At 35.2% G+C, this 23,208-nt stretch overlaps 1 protein-coding gene across 2 annotated transcripts in view; it reads right to left on the bottom strand.

The window, feature by feature from the left end:
• Positions 1-1,412: 1,412 nt before the first annotated feature.
• The window catches only part of LOC107672046 (paired box protein Pax-7-like), a 59,815-nt gene continuing 38,019 nt past the window's right edge, over positions 1,413-23,208 (bottom strand). For both annotated transcript variants that reach the window (XM_016465133.1, XM_016465132.1), the window contains exons 8-9: positions 7,283-7,532; positions 1,413-2,708 (exon numbers count right to left, since the gene is read on the bottom strand). In XM_016465133.1, coding sequence (XP_016320619.1) covers positions 2,593-2,708; positions 7,283-7,532 — 366 coding nt within the window. In that variant the 3' untranslated portion in view covers positions 1,413-2,592. The remainder of the gene's footprint in view (positions 2,709-7,282; positions 7,533-23,208) is intronic.

Consider the following 23,208-nt stretch of genomic DNA (forward strand, 5'->3'; position numbering starts at 1 on the left):
GTGAATGCGGTGAATGAACCCAGATGGCCGCACTCAAACTTGTTTACAATGTATGTTCCTTTAAAGATCTTAATTAAACACTGAGAGTTAATCCATCATCAGAGAGGTGCTCGTTTTGAGGGGAGGTGCAACGAACGCCCGCATCTTGGGCCGTTAATGCCATTACACATTGGCTGGTATTCAGTGCCCCCATAAGAAACGCCGTAAATTCCCTCAGGCGCTGCAGCTCTTCTGTGAATGCAGTGCTCTGAGAGTCTCTGTTGTGACACTGTCTGCAACACTTCACTCTATTCACTTCCAGCGCAACTCAATTACTGGAAACTGATATTTTTAGTATCTTAAATCACCACAACTGTCATGATGCTCTTGACTTCAAAGTGGCTATAAAAATACAGCATTGTTAAGATGGGGATTAAATCATGATTATAGCTGACAGCAACATCAAAGCAGTGAAAAGAGTGTATATGATAAATGCCAATAGATTTTCATGTTTTAAGTATTACAGAAAATGAGCATTTCAGATTAAAAAGCTCTTCATAAATTTAGTACTAGATTGTAAAGCAGGCTTACATGATACTTCTTCTGGCCATATATCATCACTGAGTCAACTATTAAACGTGTAATAAAACATTTGAGCGTTTTTAAATAGAAAACATATTTTAACATATATGCCCCATTTGACTATTGCATGATCCATATAGTGGGTGTTAAGAAAGAAAGAAGCAATCTGTGTTTCTTTGTCCACTTTTTTGAGCTTTAATCCATGACAGATATGCCAGTGCTACAGTAAAGACACCAACAGGCTGAAGGTAGTAAATGCCAATACAAGTTCCCACTACGCTAGTATTTCATACAGCTGAATAAATTATGCCATGATAATATACACACATGCTGAACGGAAATATATCAAAGAAAGTTACATATGCGCAAAAAGGTAAACAATGAAAGAATAAAGAGCAACTGAGGTTGAAAAGAGATTTGGGAAAGGTGTATCGCCCAGTCGGACAGTGCTTCAAATATCCCAAAGGTAGATTAATGCTTGCAGTAGAAATGAGTGCTACACACTAAAAACATGATTTTTTTTTCACATCTCTTTTTTGTCTTTTTCATTTACTACAAAATATTGTAAGTGTTAAAATGGAAATGTCCTCAGTCTTAAATTGGCACATGGTCACGTGTTCATGTTTCAGTAATTGTCCTGAATATACTGTATATGGCATTTTAGGGCACACTGGAGCACAGTTTAGTTTCAGTTCATCTTAGCCACAGAAATTGTCTCTGAGGTTAAAACACTGTTGAGAAACGTGGAATAAGGAGCCATTGAGGCAATTAAATGTAAACACAGAATCCATAAATGTCAAAGACAATTATTCAGAGACCATCACACTTTCTATGTAAATGGCTTAAGACTTACAGTAAAAGTCCACTTCTCTCTACAAACTGTGAAAAATCTGATTCCCATTCTATAGCTCATTTTACAGTGACCACAGAGACAAATTAATTTCCTCATGAATAAAAAGTGCTACCAATTTAGTACATCCTCTTCCAAACGTCTGAAACATAAATTCACAAATCGCCCTTCGGCCATTCAATGGCTAATATCGGATTGTTTTTAAGTTCTTGGATAAATCGTAAGCTATACTTTCCATGAATAGCAGAGAAGCATATGGGAAAGTATATTAAAAGCCATAGAATGCTAAAATTGGCATTTGCCCATAAGGGCTCATTATAATGGTAATTATAGTGACCACAGACAAGAATTAGCCTGTGTTCGTTGCAAAAAAAACTATAATGAAAACAATGTATTTTTGTCATTTGGTCATCATATTTCAGAACAGTGTATGTTTTTAAGACAAAACCATCATAAATAACACTGATAACCCTAAAACACTTTCCACCCATAAAGAGAAGGTCACAGACTGCTTTTTGCCCCATATCAAGGCTCCACCAACCCAGATGAAACACATTGACTAGCCCAGGTTTTGTGGAATGTCAGCATCTCTCTGTGTATATCCATCAGAAATGTAATGTTACAAAGCAAGGCCCTGTGGTTAAAATAGAAACAGGAACTAAACATGAGAAAAATAAAAATGAAACATGTAAACAAAGAGTAATTACAATAGTAAATGCAACAGCAATAGGAACAACCACATTTATAATAACAAATATAATTATAATACCATCATTTTCTATAAACAACATGGTCCGAACAGTTTGGAATGGGCAACAGCTGCAGCTCTAGCCTATGTGTGCTAACACTGGATGCCGACGGGCAGGGCTTTAGTGATTTGGGCTCAGACAATTGATGCTCATTTTCCCTCGGCTTCTTTCTGAAGCCCTGAAAGGGTCTCTTTGTTGTGAAAGAGAGAAAGGATCGGGATGAGTAAGGAGATGCGGCACAATAGTGTCTGTTTTTATGTGGAATGGCTTTTGTATTCACGCTGCTATAGGTAGAAAGTCTAAGACTGCCCGTGATTTTTTAACTTCTCTTGGTCTCGTTCACTCCTAGTCAGATGGACCACGTGTGGGCACTGCAGAAAGAATGGAGGGATGCTGGTGAAACAGATGAGTGGATGTTCAGTTCGAGATCCATCAATACGCCTGTCCCGTCTCTACCTGTAGCAGTCCGAGCACAGCTGAGTGCTCGCCGAGCTTCATCCTTCTCTGTGTGGACAAGCTCACATTCTTAGCCAGGTAATCCACCGCAGCTACACACAAAGATAAAAACAATTCTTTCATTTCTCATATGAAAATAATACGCAACAGTGGCAACTTTTGCCTGGATCTGTGAAGTACATGCACTTCATACAGACAGTTACTTGATCTCATTAGAAAATAAAATTTGTAATAATATAGTATATTGTTTGGCATCATTTGTCTAAAATTATTATATTTTTTATTATATTATAGATGATATATATCCTGTATAAACAGTATATATATATATATATATATATATATATATATATATATATATGCACTGAGCATGAGCAAAATAAAAATGAAACGTAAACAAAGAGTAATCATAATAGCAAATAGGAACAACCACATTTATAATAACAAACATAATTATAATACCATCATTTTCTAACAAAAAAACAGATTGGCATAATCTGTCTAAAATTATTATATTTTTATTATATATAATGTACATGAGTTCATACAGACAATTACTTAAATAAACTTATTCTATAATGAACAATTAAGTTAAAAAAATTTTTTTGCAGCACTTAAAATAAAAAAGTCTTGGTGGTGTAACAGACTGGTCTCAATAAAAGAAGAAAGAAAAATGCCATTTGGCATAATCTATCTAAAATTAGTTTCTTAATATACTGTTATAGCTTTGTAAAAATAAGCAATAAAAAATAAAGTATTATAAAAAATAAAATAAAAACTTTGCCTGCCTAATGAAATCAGTGTGGTATAACCAAAATATATTTTTTTATATAAATAGATATATTTATTTTCTATATATTAACTTTTCACCTAGATTTTTTTAAACAATGATTAAGTTCTGGAAAATATTTTACAAATTTTTACTTCAGGGTTACACCACTTTACAGTTTTTTAGAGCCGTTCAATCTCAATTAAAATGAAAAATTTTCATTTTCATTTTAAAAATGTATGAAATAAACATGAATACAAAGGTTATATTTCTACATTTTCATCTTGGTCATCTTATTTGTAATTGATCCATATAAGCAATTTTTTTAAATTATGATTACGTTTGGGAAATATTTGATTACTTTTAACTTTACAATTATACCACTTGACGTTTTATAGTCTTTGAATCAAAATCAAAATAAAATTTTAAATGTATAAAAACCAAAACGCATACAAAGGTGACTTTTCTACATATTCAACTTAGACAACCTTATTTGTCATTGATCCGTATAGGCATATACTTTGGTTTTAGTTTTGGGTTGAGTTTCAGAGCAGACACTTCACATCAATGTGAGCTTTCACAAACACACTGCGGATTCCAGAGACACAGAGCACCTGTTCCCCACTGTCACTCACTCCTGTCATAGCGAGTATTCCTCAGCACATTCCTCATTATGTCTGTCATCCTCTTCTCAAAATTCCACACTTCCCATCATATAACATTATATTGTGACACACCAATCTATTCCATCAATCCATCTTCCCAAAAAAGCCTCCCAAATTGGCATAAACAAGATTTAAATAAATAAATACAGGCCTTTTTAAAGTTCTTTTGAACACAATCAGTTGGGGAAGAAAAGTTGAAGCTAAAACGTTTTCAGCTCTACTGAGTAGATTTAGATACGAGTCCACTCGATTTTCTACGCCTGAGAAAACTGTTACTGTTGATCGAGATATGTATCTGTACGTCTGCGCAAAATGCAATAGAGCGAGAGGAGAGAGACGGCAGGAAGAGTGGCGAGATTCCCACCAGATAGGTGTAGCACACAAAACGGTGTGACTAACACAGCACCTGAGGGCACGGCTCGCATTGGATTGATCTGGAGTCTGGCTTCGCTGGGAGATCTTTATCAGGAGCACGTGTCGACTCTATCCCGCAGGCTAATCCAGGGTCAGAGGGCACCCAGAGTCCCTCTCGCAACCCAGGACCTCAGCATTGATCTGCCTCCCTTCTCACACTGTTTCAATTTAAATACATGAGCTAAAGACATTAAGGACATTTGATTGGTGGAAAAAGACTTTTGGGGTTGCGAGGACAAACCAAGGACAGGACAGAAGTGGTGTGGTGCAAAAAACTGGGGAAGCTCCAATTAACCGCTCTAGCCACAGAAAAGGCCTCCCTCGCTGAGTCCAACTGGAATTGGTTTACTTATTAAGTTAGCACTGCGCTAGCTGTAACCTTCAGGTAATTATTTGCATAGACATTTCCCATCCCCATCCTCAAAGCCGAAATGGAAAAAAAGGAAGTGGAAACGGAGGAAGGTTAAACCTGAGGGCTTTGCATTTCGAAACTGACAGGATTGAGTTTGCGCTACTTGAGTGTTTCTGGAGTTGGCATTGCGACCACAGCCACTCCTTTTCTGACAAGTGGTAAACACAGTGATCATTTGATCAAATGTCAACAGTAATGACAAAACGCATCACGACGGAGACGTCTACGGTTAATGGATATAAAAAAGGCGAGCATTAGCGCGCTGGCATTAGCTGCTGGCACGTCAAGAGCCTCTGATGTTTTTTGGTCGGAGGCCCTTTGATTACCCCAGTCGAGGAGGTGTTATTTGAACCTCTCCTTCCTTTATTCATCATTAGCAGAAGTGTTGAGGCGGGGCAGAGCGAGGGTGCGCGCGGACGGTGCCAGACATCTGTCAGTGTGACAGTAAGCGCTGCACGTTAGCGTCTGTAAGCAAGAGCAAAAAGGAAGCTGTCAGGGACGGCGGCACGTACAGTAGCAGCCGCATACCTGTGGGTGGGCTAGCTGTCTGTACAGGAGACACTGGTGCTGACAGCTAGCAGAGAGAGTAATCACAGCTCATTTAACCTGTCTCCCTCAGGAAGCCTTTCTCTCCTGTCAGCCCCGTTTACTCCTTAAATCCCGCTCAGACTGAATCTCTGCCTTCCCTAAGAGGAGCAGCGAATCTGCTCTCTGACACTCACGGTCACAGCCAACACACGCATCTCTACAAAGTGCGCCCTTAAGCTGCCTCCCGCATTTCAATGAAATATTAGACAGGTGGGCTAAATCAGTGATTTCGCACCACGGGGAGTACTTAAAAGATATAGTTCCCTCAAGCGTTAGGATTCGGTACTAAATTCAACTAAAATAACGGAATGTAAATTAACTGAATTGTAAATCATTTAATGAATAACTAGGTACTCGTTTCCATATGATAGAAAGCGATGCCACTAATCATAAAAGTGGTAAATGTGATACTTGATATTTCTGTGTAATTGTTTGAGAAATTTACTAGCAATTTCTAAATAAAAATTGAGTCCCACTTTATATTAACTGGCCTTACACTCTTAAAAATAAAGGTGCTTCACGATGCCATAGAAGAACCTTTTTTGTCTAAATGGTTCCATAAAGAACCTTTAACATCTGCAGAACCTTTCTGTTTCACAAAAGGTTCTTTGTGGTGAAAGATGGTTCTTCAGATTATAAAAAGGTAAGAAAGAGATGGTTCTTTAAAGAACCTTGGCTGAATGCTTATTTGTGGAACCAAAAATGGTTCTTCTATGGCATCGCTGTGAAGAACCTTTCAAGCACCCTTATTTTTAAGAGTGTAACTACCATGTACTTACATCAAAAATAAGTACAATGTACTTATTGTATTCATATTGTATTGCAAAACACTTTTGCTGCTATTGAGGCGGGTAATGTTAGGGACAGGTTTGATGGTATTGATGGGCATAAGGGTGGGTTAAGGTGTAAGGGATGGGTCAACAGTGTAATTATGAATGTAATTACAAAAAATAATTACAGATGTAATTACATGCAGGTATTTTCAAAAATGTAAAAACATGTATGTACACAATAAGTGCATTGTATCAAATGATTAATTTAAATGTAAGTACATATTAGTTAAGTCCACTTAATATAAAGTGGGACCCAAATGATTCAGGTCCGTTTTGTGTACTAGCTCATTTGATTCATTTGATAGATCTGTTATAGTGAATTCATGAGAAAAATGTATAGTGCATCATTTAATTTGACTTAAATTTCGGTCTGTTTCTCGCACAAAGCTATCATATGGCTTGAAAATATGGGATATAGTGCATTATTGCACAAGTTGAATAGAGATCTTTATTACATGGAAAAAAAAGTGTCCAGGATATTAAACAAAAAATTCTTCTTTTGCATTCCATAGAAGAAAGAAAGTCATATGGTTTATAAAAACAGAGGGATGAAATGGATGAAATACATGACCTTTTTAAATGAACTACTTTTTAAGAAGGTCCTGGTTCTTGAATTAGTATAACAGTTGTTGAGGGAACAAATTAAATAAGAAATTTCAGTTTAGTCTTGATTTGAACTGTTTTAGCTTATCTTAAACATTTTTTGTCTTATTTTAAATCATTTTAAGTCATCTTGAGGTCCCCTTGGAAGAAGTTTGCTGCGGCCCCCTGGTTGAGAACCACTGCAGTATAATGTTAAAAATAAATTAATATTAAGAGTTAAAAGGAACACATTTCAGGTTTGGTGTCAATGAAAGGGTTACATTTTTACATTTACTAATTTAAGCTGCTTTTATCTAAAGCGACTTACATGCAACTTGATTCTGATGGGTTTGTCGGAGTAAATGTAACAAACACTATAAATAAAGAGAAGAGAGGCGCTTACTCTGGCCGTACTGACTGTACTGGTAGCCGGCAGTGACGGGGTCCACGCTGTAGCTGGTGGTGCTGTACGTAGGGGGGCAGTAGGACTGGGAGGAGGGCAGGCTGTCAGCGGTCTTGATAGGCTCAGAGCGCTGGCTGCAGCTGGCTGAGATGGGGTTGGAGGCCTCCAGGCCGCTGTGCAGGGGGGAGATGGAGAACTCATGCTGGGGCTGAGGGGCCACGGCACTAGGGTTGCTGAGGATGCTCATCACCTGGTGGGTAGAAAGGAGCGAGAGTCAGGATCAGCAAAAAGATATGGAAACCACTTCATCATAGGCAGTAAATCGGTTTCCCGATTCATTGTTGGTCACTGCACGTCACGCGAAGTTCAAGGCCTCATCCTTGATAGGGGTTAAACATCTTCACAACGACCCCTTTCCTGCATCCCAAGGGAGCATTTACTAGGCTAAAAACAGTGTCAGGGTAAATAACAGACACAGAAGGGACCAGCGCAGAGCCGGGTGGTAGAGGGGGTGTTCAGAGAGTGCCAGGGTTGTCTGTCCTGAGGCTTTTCTTCATAACAAGCTCCCTGGGAGAATTTAATCTGGAGCCTTCAGCCATCCCAGAGTCTCAACCCTCATGAATGATTAAAATAATAAACACTCATATTAGATGCCCCCAGAGATTGGGAGATTAGACACTCTACAAGGTCTGCCCTTGTTTCGTGTAATATTGTTTACAGCAAATGTAACCCAGTAAACTCTGGAAAAAATTATAATAGTAATATTTTAATATATACATTACTGGTAAAAATGTTTGGAATCATTATTATTATACTGAAAGAAGTCGCTTATGCTCACCAAGGCTGTATTTATTTGATTAAAAGTAAAAACAGTAATATTGTGAAATATGTTTACAATTTAAAATAACTAGGCCTACTTTTTATTTTAATATGTGTTAAAATGTAATTTATTGTCAGAATCCATTACTCGGGTCTTCAGTGTCACACGATCCTTCAGAAATCAGTCTAATTTACTGATCTGCTGATTTTTCAAATTTGCTGATCAGTGTTGAAGATGGATATACTGCTTAATGATGCACAATAAAATATTCTGTTTACAAATATTACTTAATTTTTCTTTAGTTTCTGCACCCTTCACATTTGATCTAAAGTAAAAATGAAATAAAACCTAATTATAATGCAATAATTTATAATATTCTAATGATTTTTCCAGTTATTTTCATAGTTTTTCATAGAAATCTGTACATAAAGCCATCTGTACACAAAGTCATGGTGTCATGCTGTTGATTACCACAGAAAGCAAAAAATAAATGAATAAAATAAAATATATAATTTACATATATGTACACACATAAACACCCATTTAAAAAAAGACTATTAATAATAACTGAACCATTGTATAATTGATAGGTTAAAGTCAGAGTCATTCAACGCGGCAACCGGATAGAAGGGGTGGAGGCAGAGTAAAAAAAAAAATGTGTGAAAGGAGAAAAAGAGGGTCAGAGATGCTGCATGCAGAGGTTGCTCTGCCTGCCACATGCTCCCCATCCGCAGACTGAAACAAAGCATCCTCCTGAACATCAGGTTCACGTTGTGGCTCGCTACGCCCCGCTGCCCTTTGGCTGTCTCAGGACCCAACCTGCTAAACCAATTAGCCCATCACAGAGCTGCTGTGAGCAAAATCAAGCCCACTTGCACCACTCAAAACAACATCCATGGGCTATTTGTTGAAGTCTGATACAAACCAGGAGATGACAGAGGACTTCAGAATGATCAGCTGCACGTTGGGAAATAAATCAACGTAATACAACAAGGCATCGGCCCACCAGTGTGCATACATTCTCAGATGCATGGCCTAAACAGATAAGTGAATTTAGACCAATATCCTCCCGAAGCTTCCAGGAAAATATGCAGCACTTAAAACATATTAAATACATAAAAGGCTGCTTGAAATGGAGCATGTTGGGCTATACGAGTGCGGAAAGTCCCTCTTCTCATGTGGTATATGATATGAGCAGGCCATGCAGACTTCCTGTGATGAAGGTGGTGGAGAGAGAGAGGGAAATGTGTTAATTAATGGGGCAGCACACAGCGGGCTGTCACGCCGCTGAGCGCTGGTGTATGACCCTGGACACGGGGCGATGGGTCAGGGGCAAACCGCCTGCCCGACAGGGGGCTGAATGGGCAGCTGGAGGGGAGACAGATTTAACAGGCGCTTAATTGAGGTCTGATTATATTCAGCTCTAGCCATTAAATTAAATGCCCCTCACAGGACTGTATGTGGCACTATTGTGTTGAATGCATGGTATATTAATATTGGCATGAACTGAAATTCATCTGTTTTCTCTATGCACATTATTGATCTTATGGTGAACAATTCACCTGTGCATATATTTCATTTAAAAAAAATTTTGACCTCATAATTCTGATGATGTATGCTAGACTTCTCCAATCACTTTGTTTGTATAAACCCCACCCCTTTCTTACAATACACTGCAAGCTGCCATTCAGATTTGCCTCCATCCAATCAGCAACTGACGGATAGACCAAAGTCAAAGCCTTACATTTTGTCTTTTTTAAGAATCCTTTTTACTCGGATATATGACACAATATGGAAATGTTGCTATTTGACTTTAAATAGCAAAGTATTAAAGATGTTAGATAACATATTGAAATGACATTAAATCATGAGACAAACACTGATGTCTGACCTGCACCATGTGCAGCATATATTCACAATACACATTGTTTCAAAGCAGCTGAATCGAAAATGCTTGTTTTAATGTTACATTTGGGAAGGATTCTATTATTAGCCACAGATGAGTGTATCAAAGTAATGTCCATATGGCAGTAATAAAATTCAAGTTATGGTAGTTAACATTATGTATTCAGTTAAGCAGACAAAACAAATGTGTTAGGCAGCAATCGTAATGATTACAATATAAGGGTAGTTTTACAACGTAAGGATATTATTTAACAGTTTTGCATGTCGATCCAAAGTTAGCATCACCTGAAGTCTTTGTAGGATTTGATAGATATGCATACTGCCTCAAATTTCATTGTGTTCATCACAACACAAAGCCATTATATGACTTTGGAAGACTTAGCCATATTTACCTCCTTATTCCTGAAAAATGACAAAAACGCCATAAAAGCACCACAAAGGTGCCCATACGACATATAGGCAATATATTCCAAGTCTTTTGATGTCATATAGTAGCTTTTACATTGCAAAATTTAATGTCCACATGACTGTGATCAGTACATCAACAAATGTGGTCACTATAGTAAAGAGCAGCATGAAGATTCATGAGAAATACCAGCAAATGGGTTTGTAAACACATTAGAATGAGTAAATAGAGTGAATAATGATTTTTTTGTGAAATACTCTTTTAAAGTTTTTATTTCTGTTCCTCGATCCATTTAAACTAGGAATAACAAGAATTTCCAGCAAACCACAATGAAGTCATGAAATTCTGTAATCCTCTGTATACCCCAAATACTGACGTTTCACTGTAATATGAGGTAATTTGAGCTAATAGTAAAGCTTGAGCCTATGTAAGTTCAGCATCTCCCCAGGAGTGGCGTTTTAATCAGATGAGCGGGGGACGCCAACACAAGGGGTGTCAGCCCAGAATGTGGGCAGAGAGCGCCGGGTGCCTGACACCTCCATTCAGCCCTGCGCTTAAGCAGCCTGTAGCCTGGGTGATGCCATTATTGTGCTGGAAGACAAATTATTCAAATCTTCAAATTTAGCATAACCTTATTGACATCAATTAAAGTGGCAAACGGAAAATATTCCAGCACGGTGAGAGGTAGAGCCTGGCTTTTTATCACGAGAGGCAGCACGTGGTGAGGCTATTGTCAGCTCAATCCTCTCGCCGCACAGCGCACCACAGAGAGAGGCCTGCCTTAAACCGCAGCGCCCAGCCAGCTGTAATTAGGACATTCAACTTAAAGTGCACACGGAGCCACAACACAAACACAACAAACAGCAGGACGGCCTGTGAACTCTTTACATGGGCTACTGCACTCACAGTGGGACAACCGCAAAACAGAAGGGGCAGAAACGACAGAGTCTGGCTCTGTTTTAGAAAGGGCTCACATATCAGCCACAATTTTTGTCATGGGGATCGCTGTGCTAAAGTTGAATTGTTCTTAAGAAAACAGAAGACACTTTTCTTAAGAGACTATAATAGTGTGAATGTTTCAGGATAAATGCAAGTTAAATGACTAGTACAGAAAAAAACACTGTTACTCAGTTTGTAAATAAAATTAAAAAAAAATGGGGGGAAATAAAATTAAATAAAATGGGGAAAAAATTAAATTGGAGAGATAAATAATCAAATGAAATAATGTTCTAGAATAGATAAATGATAAATGATTAGCACAGAAAATAACATTGCCACTCATTATGTCAATAAAAAAATAAATAATAAAATCAAATAATGTTCTAGAATAAATAAAGGTAAAATGATTAGCATAGAATATAACATTGGCACTCATTTTGCAAATAAAAAAAATTTAAAAAAAAAAGTTAAATGATTAGTATAGAAAATTACACTGTTACTCGGTTTGTAAATAAATGTAAAAAAAATTAAATACATTTTTAAAAACAAAATTGGGAAAAAAATAAATAATAAAATGAAATTATGTTCTAGAATAAATAAAGGTTAAATGATTAGCATAACATTGCCACTCAGTTTGTAAAAATTAAATAAAATTAAATAAAACGGGATAAAATGTAATAAATAAAATAGGAGAAAATAAAATTAAAATAAAAAGGGTAATAATAAAATTATAAAAATAAATAAATATAGAATAGACAGAAAAATAGAAAAATAGAATAAAATAAAATAGTACATTTAGCCCATAGATTTTAAGTAAATATCAAAGTACTTTTTTAATTTGTTTCAAAGCATAAGGGTTAAATATGCAAAATATGGTTTACAGAAAAGGTTCCTACATCACTATAATTTTTAAGAATTTCTTAAATTGTGTACATAAACTTTTAGTATAAGCCAGAGATTCTGTTAAAGGGCAAAATATATAAACTCGGATAACCTTGCCTGCAGTTAGAACCCAAGACTACAACCGAGTAGAGTCGACAGCCCAGTCGGATGCAGACTTGTAATCTATTATTTCCTTCCATACTACCATTGCTAAGTAAAAATCAATATTCTTTCCACACGTGTAACCTTTTTGTATCTGATACGGCTGGTGGGAGGAAGCTGAAATATTTGCCAATCAATCTGGCTGACAAACAACATCCCCAGGCAGTGCGACTCTCCAGGCCCACAAACACCAGAGGACAAATCCAGGCCGACCCACACCAGCACACAGTGCGAACACCCCGGCTGAGACACACTTAACTTTCTTGAGTCCTTTCAAAGTAACTCCCCACCCCCACAGCCCTCACCTATGGAAGCATATAGGTAGCGAAATTCAATTTAAAATGCAATATGCAAAATGGCAATGCAATATTCAATGCTACACATATCCCACGGCGTCATGATGAAAATGCAATCCTAAGTGTTCTAACTGTTAGTCTAAATGCATTTAGGACAAATAGCATTTAAATGATCATTATGCTACCATTTCTGCTTGGACATGTTACACATATCAAATCAATTTGTGTTATACATTTTCATTTTAATTTCGCAACTTATAAAGCATTCAAATTTGCATGCAATTTACATATTAAGACTACTGTTGGAAATGGCAAATGTAAATTATATCATTTAATTTTCATTTTACTTTTGCACCAAACTTTGCACGTATGGGTAATGGAAAATGTAAATTTAAATACAGAAATACAATGTCATTTTGAATATTGCATTGCCATTTTGCATATTGCATTTTAAATTGAATTTCGCTACCTATATGCTGCCATACTCACCCCCCACCCCAGCCCAACTATTTCCTCTTTCTCTCTCTCTTTCATTCTGTGAAGCATCCCCCCAGTAGCTAGGCTTTCATTTGTTGTCGGTCTGTGTGAGAGCTGCTAGTGCAGATAATGCCAGGCAGGATCCAGTTTAAAGGACATAGCTGCAGGCGTTTCGCTCCTCTCTCTCTCTCGCTCCTTTTCACTTTCTGTCTCCCGACAGATAGATTACTTTATAAATAATAATAAAAAGTCATTAATTCTCTCAACTTCAGAGCCCTCTAGCCTGCAGCAGTGTAAATGTAAAACTGGAAATTGATACAATGCGCATCCTTTCAGATAAACAAGCAGCGCAGTGGCAATAAAAAGGAAAGCTTTTCACACTACCATAATTTCCTTAACTGTCAAATTATATTTTTTGTCTGAGTAAATGTTTGACGTGACTTGGTTCTTTGTTGGATTTTTTTTTCTTGCCAAAATGGAACGAGGCTCATGCTTAACTGGAACAAAACTGAAATGCAATGACAGGAAACAAACGAGAGGCTAATTCAACAAAACTGGAACTAAACACTTACACAGAGGATGGCTTAATAGCACTACTCTTTATTAATAATGTGATCTATCAATAATAACTAAATCACGGTACAATCTATTGTAATTTGGAGGGCGGGAGGCAAATTAAAGCAGGAGTTTTAGGACTTGCTAGAGAAATAGTATAAATGTTTCTTTAAATGTAGAGGTTACAGGATTGTTTATTGTCAACCCCATGTTCCAGTGGTCACTATAGACTTTGATATAACTTTGACTCAACAACAACAGTATTAAAATATACATTTTGTTTTTAAACATTTATTTACAACTTCAAGAAATCATTTGTAAGATGTACAAGAAAATACTATTTCAGTATCCTTCAACATTTCACATTTAATTCAGTGTTACTTGCCATTTCTTTGTAATTATTTGTGAAATTGAATAGCAATTTGTTAGTAAAAATTGTTTCAAAGTAAATCCTGTACCATTTTTGTAACAACGGATGACTACAAATATTAATACAAATATATTAATAATAGTAATAATAATAATAATCAAACAATTAAATAATTAATAATTATAATCAGTCTATACATTTTATTATATATTTTACTAATATAAAGCATATATAATATATATTACATGTTTAAAGTATAAAATATAATAATATAACAATAATATATGTAAATTTATCGTTTATCAATCTCAGCAAAAATTCCTTTAAAGTAAATCCCACACCATTTTTGTAAAAACGATTGACTACAAATATTAATAGAAATAAAATATAATAAGAATAAGTATAATAATCAAACAATTCAATAATTAATAATTATAATCAGTCTATACATTTTATTATATATTTTACTAATATAAAGCATACATAATATATATTACATGTTTGAAGTATAAAATATAATAACAATAAAATAATATATGTATTATATTATATTTTTCTATTTTTACAGACAAAGGAAACTGTTTCTTTGTAATTATTTGTGAAATTTTGTAGCAATTTCTCAGCAAAAATTGCTTTAAAGTAAATCCCACACCATTTTTGTAAAAACAATTGACTACAAATATTAATAAAAATAAAATATAATAAGAATAAGTATAATAATCAAACCAATTCAATAATGAATAATTATAATCAGTCTATACATTTTATTATATATTTATATATAAATCATATATATATAATATATATTACATTAATAAAATATAATAATATAACAATAATATATGTAAATTCATCAGTTTTTCTATTTTTACAGACAAAGGAAGATGTTTTCTATGGTAATCAACAGCATGCTGCCAAGTTTTTATGTCAATAGTTTATAAGTTGTATTTAAACCAAAATACACTCTTAAGAACAACAAGCGTTATGCTGTAGGTTTAACTGTAGGTGAATCCCCTGTAGAGAGCTATAATAGCATAAAAAGACACGCAGAGTCCCTGACAATACAGCCCAAAATCTGGCCTGTCCACCTGCTCTGAGAGAGAGAGAGAGAGAGAGAGAGAGAGAGCAGAAGGACAAATGTGGGTGGAGACTCCAGGAGGACAGTGTGTATCTGTGGGCCAGCTAACTCACACACACAAAATCTCTCTTTTACGCACATCCACACTCGGCTTAATCTGTCCAAGACTGGATTTGCTGGTGTGCAAGAGAGCGGCTCTCGTTTCACTGGAATACACACAAGCATGTTGGGAAAATGTCACCTGTGCAGGGAGCTGGAATGACAAGGGTTGATGTCATGCGGCTATCTGCACAGCTAAAGGTTACATGTCCTACCCTCAGACCTCCAGTCCTAATATCATACTTACAGAGATCAGCTGCAGTAAATGAACTGAGTTAAGGGGATAGATGCGGTATGAATACATTACATACATTAAAAAAGACACTGCTTCCAAAAAACGATATTGGATTTGGGGATTAGCAAACAGAGCACAATGTTCTCTTGAGTGACATGAGTATAAAAACACTCACCGACTTCAGCATTACATTTCAGGGGCAATATCTGATGCAATGCAGCCGTAATTAAAGAAGCACTGCCATTCTTTGTCGGAAAGTCGCTTTTCAGAGAGAAGCCGTAATCCTCAAACACCCCAGCACCCACAATGCCAGAATCAACTAGCAAACAATGTCAAGAGGCAAGATAGCAAACAGGAAAACACATAAATGGAAATGTGGACATTTGAGCGTGGTAGTTCTAGAATGCTGTGATGAGTGATGTAATTCCACACAGATCTGGGCAATACAATCATGACTCATGCTCATGAGATGTTCATTAGTTAAAAATAAAGTGTGTCTTTCTGCACCACAAGTGACAACATACAGAACTGCAACAAGAATTTAATATAAATAATAAAAAAAGTTTTTTAAATAATATACATTTGTGAACAATATTTGAGAGAAATAGGCCTTTTGTGTACATAGAAAAAGTCTTAGATCTTTGAGTTCAGCTCATGAAAAATGGGGGCAAAAACAAAAGTGTTGCGTTTATAATTTTGTTCAGTGTATATAAAATATATTCAATATAAATAATGAATAATAATATTATTATTATTATTATTATTAATAATTCTTTCAAGTTACTCACTCCCCAAATTCACACCATTGTACATTATCGTTCAAAAGTTAGAGTAAGATCTGTACATTTTTTTCAATAAGATATTATAAGAAGTCTCTCATCCTCAACAAGACTGTATTTCTGATGACAGTAAAATTGTGAATATTATTACAATTTAAAATAACCATTTTAATATAATTCCAGTCTCCATTGTCACATGATCTCTCAGAAATCATTATTATTTGCTAATTTGTTCATCATGAAAATTAAATTTTGTGCTGCTTAATATTTTTATGGAAACCGGGTTACACTTTTTCAGGGTTTCAGGGCTTTGATGAATAGAAAGTTCACAAGAACAGTATTTATTTGAAATACATATATTTTTTGTAATAATGTAAATAATGTAATGCACCTTTACTGTACTTTTGATCAATTTAATGTGCCCTTGCTGAACAGAAAAATTATTTCTTAAAAAAAATAATAAAATCTTGCTGACCCCAAATTTTGCAGTTTGTAGTTCCAGAAATTACACCATTTACATACATTAACTATTATAAAATTCTCTCTTCTGTGATATTCTTCCATATAAAGCCTCAACATAAAAAGTGCAAGGGGCTAATCATGCAATATAAATTCATTACCATATATCATCACCTATTAGCATCACTAGAAAAGACACTATGAGTCTATCAAGCATACAGTACATGAACCCACACTGAAGAATCAGACCATCATGACATCAGTGCATTCGCCTTGAAAGGTGACAAAACAAGACCCCCACCCGAGAGACAAAATGGCTATTCTTCAAATAAACACTATTGCATAAAATCAATTAGTGGTTTTGTCACGGCTGGAGGCAGAGGTGGGTAATTAGAAGACCCGTCTGTTTACGGCGAGACCTTCGTGGGATCTCTCTCTCCCCTAGTGGCAGGGAGCAGATGACATAGATGATTTCCTCTCCTGGCTCGATGTCACTGCACTAATTGGCCACAGCACATTAATTGAAAGTGAAAAGAAGAGTCGGCCAAAAGCGGAGAGGGTGGGGGTGGGCGTTTGACTGTGAGAGGGGATGGCACAGACTGTCGTATAGGCTGGAAGCGGAGGCTGAGGCTTTAATTGTTTCAAATTAGGCATGTGATTGACAGTGACAGAAAGTGGGCATTGACAAGCTGGGCCCAGATGAGAGCGATTAGCGTGCAACCAGACAAGCTGTCACTTCTCGCAACATGTTATCTGTAGGAAATATTCTGCATATGGATCTTTTAACCCTGTACAGTAACCCAGGGCTCTGATAATGCATGATGGGAATCAATGTGCTGAGTGAAACAGAAAAATCACTTACACTGACACGTCAAGACATAAAACAAACATGAAAAATAAACATAAAACAAACTTTTGTACGATTTTTGTACAATTATAACCCCATAACAAATTGTTCATTTTCTTTTAAATAATATTTAATAAATAAATAATGGAATTTGTTTTACAAGAAAGTAATATTCAAGATTTTTAACTTTTTTCTACATTTCACATTTAATTCTGTGATACTTGCCATTTCTTTGATAGTATTTGTGAAATTTACTAGCAATTTCTGAATGAAAATTGTTCCTACACCATTTTTGTGTACACATCATCTATTTCTAAATATTAAATATTTTACAGGATTACACAGTTTGTTACAAATGAGAAAGTACTATTTACATCTCTTTTTAACTAATTTTTCCTCTGCAAAAGTCTGCAAAATTGCACATATTGTCCACCCAAATCAGCACAAAAAAATTAAAAACAAACTCTGTATATTAGATTATGGCAAAGTACAGAGCACATATATAATAAATATTTTAAAATTGCTTAAAACACTTATCTAACAAAAGCTATTTTAGCAAACAAGACATATTAATTTGAAATGAATTATAAATAAATAAAATACAAAAATAAATTGTTCACAATAAATATAAAAAATACAAAAATAAGTAGTCTTTTTTTATTAATATGTATTTTTTGAATCTAGTAAACAAATGGATGGATGGATGGATGGATAGATAGTTGTTTTCCATCTATATTTACATATAAATAAAGCCTTGTCTGCTTAGCTGCCCAGTGTCATTACAGTCTATGACACTTTGTTTTTATCTTCAAAAATCGCTTCTTAAAATTTTTTTTCTAGAAATATCTTGCATTCCAATCACTGCTAATCTGCTCTAGTGTAATACAGACAAGGCCTTTCAGTACCACTGGACCCTAAATATCCCAAAGTGCTACAAGGCCTGGAGTTAACCAAAGGTTAATGCGTCCTATTGAGCTGATATAGGAAAAAGTGTGAGGTGCAATCTGATTATTTTATTCAGTGTTTGCGGATGTGTGAGATAGATTCAGTCACAAGGAAAAAAACATCCCCCTCTGACCTCTCATCCTACCTCTCATCTTTTCACACCTCATGCTGCTGCTGCCGCCTCCGCTTCTGCCAAATTAAATATCTGATTTCACGCCTGGCGCTGCCGCCGCCTCCGCTTCTGCCAAATTAAACGTCTGCTTTAAATGATTTCACAAGGAGCGGCTCGGCAGCAGCTAACACCGTCCAAGAATAATGCAAGGTGGAGAGCTGGCGTGGGAGGCGGGAGGAGGGGGTGTTTGTTTGCTAAAAACAGCAGGGAGCAGGCCTAGTGAAGAATGTCAAGTCAAATTGTTCTTGACAGTGTTAATATCTGCACTTCATAGGGATAATTACATGTAAATAAATAGTGAAATAGCTCTCAGCTGGAGTCTGAGAGGAGAGAGCAGGGCAGTTAGTGTCAGCCAGCTGGGGACTCCAGCGCTAAGGACGGTGAGTGAGCATGAAGGAAGGGGAGGAGGGCGAGGATACAGAGGAGGAAAACCTCCGAGATATTGTAAAACCACATCACAGAAACTGTAAAACTATTGTAGCTTTACATACAAAATCCAAAACAATGAGACAAGCTTACAAAAGTCTGTCATAAACTGTGGAGGATAAACGGTGGAGGGGGCAGGCAGGGTGATTGGCAGTTGTAGTTTTGCGAGGCTGTAGTATTAATCATAACTTCACACCTGTCACACCGGCATCTGGAACTAACAGGAAGTATGTGCACAAAGACCCCCCCCCAACCCGTGGTGTTTTCAGCAGGTTCATAATTGTTGGAAGTTTTGCTGTTCATACTCAGTGACCGTGTAGACTCACTCACTGTATGATCCTGATCTTGATACCACAGCTGAAAAATAATCAAATCAAATCAAATCAAATACTGAATTTAGTAAGAAATTGACTATGCTTTTGCATTTTTTAAGAATAAAACGAATGACTAGCATAATCCATACTGTAAAACCGTACAAGCTGTCATAATAGTTACATTTTAAAATAAAATAAAAATAAAATATAAAATATAAATCAATATTTAAAAAAATCAGAGAATAAATATAAAAATAAATGATAAATATAAATTAAAATAAGTATAAACATTCTAATATATAATATAACATAATCTTACATAATCTTGTAAAGAGTAAATATAAAATGCAATAAATATAAATGTATTATAATAAAATATAAAATGTCAATAAATGTAGAAATCTAAGAGAATAAATAAAAAATAATTATGAAAATACATATAAACGTCTCCTAAGACAGTAAATAAAAAATATATAGATGAAAATAAATATAAAAGTCTCCTAAATAACTAAATATAAAATGTAAGAATAAATATGCATGTATTGTTAATAAAATATAAATGTCAATAAATATAAAAATCTTCTAAAAAAGTAAATGTAAAAATGTAAAACTAAAAATAAATGAATTATAAAACTATATATATATATATATATAAAGACATAAATGAAACTCTACTGGTGAGATATACAACAATTTTCTATTCCCAGCAACTCCTGGTTTAGAAACATGTAACCACTAAGACACAACTATGTCTGTTTAATCAAAACAAACTGAATAATAGACTTCAGTAATACTTTATGAAAATAATAGCTGTATAAATGTATGTTCATATTGTTCAAGCACTTTTTATAGTGCTTTAAATAAATATTTGAGGACTGCCTCGTTCATCATAAGAAAATAAGATTATAGCTGATCTTATGGAAACAAATATACAATATGCATGAATACATACAATCTGGTATTTAGGATATTGTAAATGCTGAGGTAATATTAATAAGTAATAGTATTTTTCAATCTAACAGTTAATTCTCCTGCATTTCAGCCACAATGCAGTGAGTGTACTGGTCTTGCTTAAATCCTCATCTCCTGGGCTGCCTCTGCGAGATAAATGTAAATCACATTCTCTTATATCCCTTATTTATCAGGATGCAACAACTCATTTTCACACACAAACACTCTTGAATTTAAATTGTGCGTATTGTCTGCTGCAGCCTTTCATCTATGTAAGAGAATAAGAAGAGAAAAGAGAGTAAGAGAGAGTAAAAACAGATCAGAGATGCTATAAATGAAGAGCAGAAAGAGTGGAATGAATAGAGAGGACTCTACTAGACACCATATTTAATTTTTCATGAATGAAAAATAGACAAAACAAGGAATAGACAGCTAAATGAAAAATATTACAGCAAAAAAGTGTGGCATTTACCCTGATTAAGGTCATTGCTTATCTCGAAATAATCACCAGATGTTGTGGAGATCATAATTAAACCATTCTTAATATCTTTCTGTCTTTCCACACATACGGTTATATGACAGACCCTCTACTTTCAGTCTAGAGCCGCTGGAGAGGTTGAATGTGAAATTTACATATGTATTTGAGTGACCTGAGAAACCTACTATGTTTCATTAACACACGCACAAGACTTCAATTTCTCTCAGCTTGCGCTAGAGAGGAAAAAAAAAGATAGGAAGAGAGAGAGAAACCAAATAAATTCATGCAGAAAACATTCTGCCAGTGGATATGATTTAAATTCCCATGATTTTCTTGGCAGCTTCTGAGCAGGTCTCATCTTTTTTTTTTTTTTTTTTAAAGCCTCTTACTTTTTAACTCTTGCCAAATTGAAACAGCATCTGTATTTAAGAAGGTTTCTAATTAACAAGTATTTCTCCTCTGCTCTCGGAGCACGGGGGTGATGTAAATATGCATGTATTTAGTCTTTTGATTTGTTGATGGTGACACATGCCAGCTGACACCGTGCCCGGTGAGCAGCTTAATACCGCACTGGTAATAATAGCAGAGACGGCACATAGATTCTCTCATTGACATTCAGGTGCACAATGTCTTGTCAAAAATCTGCAAAAAAGAAGTGAACCAAAACTCAATCATCTTCTTTTTCTCTCGCTCTCTCTCTTTCTCACCCCCTCTCTCTCTCATATAATATGTTTTTATTTTTTGGCAACCCCTGTGCAGGCTTCTTAAATATAATTCATCCTGTTTAAAGTGGCTGCTGTGCTAATGGAGGAGAGGAGAGAGGTTGGAGTCCCCCTCCCTTATCTCTAGCAGACAGTTGTCAGGAATCACTGGTGAGGCCTGAGTTTTGCGCGTGGCTCAGGCAGGGAGGCCTGGGGATACGGATCAAAGGGAGTGCTGGTGAGCACTGCTCTGCCTCTGATCCCCCAGTGCTGAAACCCAGCCTATTCGCTCTCCCTTCCTAACATCAAATGTTAGCCAAAGTTCCTTCATTCCAAAACACAAATCTTCCAAATGCACACACACACACAAAATGATACATTTGCCATTTTTCTTTCACTTCTCTTACAAGTGTGTGGATGCATTTGTTTAGAAGAGTATTGATTTTTTTTAAGTCTAAATACTCCCAGCCTATTCGCTCTCCCTTCCTAACATCAAATGTTAGCCAAAGTTCCTTCATTCCAAAACACAAATCTTCCAAATGCACACACACACACAAAATGATACATTTGCCATTTTTCTTTCACTTCTCTTACAAGTGTGTGGATGCATTTGTTTAGAAGAGTATTGATTTTTTTAAGTCTAAATACTTAATATATATATCATATTTTGATGTTTTAAATGCAAAAATTTATTATATTAATTTACAGCATTGCCAAAATATGTTTTAAAATATATTTGTACAATTTATTTAAATTTTGTTAGTGTCTTATACACTGATAAATCACTAAATGGTTTCATTTAACAGTTTAAGTTCTTTTGAATGGAATTTTGTTCTAAAAGACAAATAATATTGTTATTTAATATAGAAAGTGTAGAGAATAAATATAAAAATAAATGAAAATAAGTATAAATATTCTAATATATAATATAATATAATATAATATAATATAATAAAGTATAAATCCTGTAAAGAGTTAATATAAAATGTAAGAATAAATACAAATGTATTATAAAATATAAATGTTAATAAATATCATTCAAGAGAATAATTACAGAATAATTATAAATGAAAATAAACAAACATCTTAAAAAGTAAATATAAAATGCAGAAAATACAAATGTATAATATGTGTGTGTGTGTGTGTGTGTGTGTGTGTGTGTGTGTGTGTGTGTGTGTGTGGGGGTGTGTGTGAGAAACACATTTAAGCAAGCTATAGATCATGGAATGCTGGACAGATTTTATCAAAGTAAAAAGTGTAAAAAGTGAAAAATACAGATGTTACCTTAATAAATATTTTTACCTGATCTGACACACTACCATTTAAACGTTTGGGACTGTCCCAGAAAACGAGTACTTATGCAATGTAATTATTTCAGTTTTTAATTTTTTTAATAATTTGCAAAGTTACAAACCTGTTTTTGCTTTCGCTCTCCCTTCCTAACATCAAATGTTAGCCAAAGTTCCTTCATTCCAAAACACAAATCTTCCAAATGCACACACACACACAAAATGATACATTTGCCATTTTTCTTTCACTTCTCTTACAAGTGTGTGGATGCATTTGTTTAGAAGAGTATTGATTTTTTTTAAGTCTAAATACTGAATATATATATCATATTTTGATGTTT

Source organism: Sinocyclocheilus anshuiensis, unplaced genomic scaffold, assembly GCF_001515605.1.
Source record: "Sinocyclocheilus anshuiensis isolate Anshui unplaced genomic scaffold, SAMN03320099.WGS_v1.1 scaffold1053, whole genome shotgun sequence".
Taxonomy (NCBI): domain Eukaryota; kingdom Metazoa; phylum Chordata; class Actinopteri; order Cypriniformes; family Cyprinidae; genus Sinocyclocheilus; species Sinocyclocheilus anshuiensis.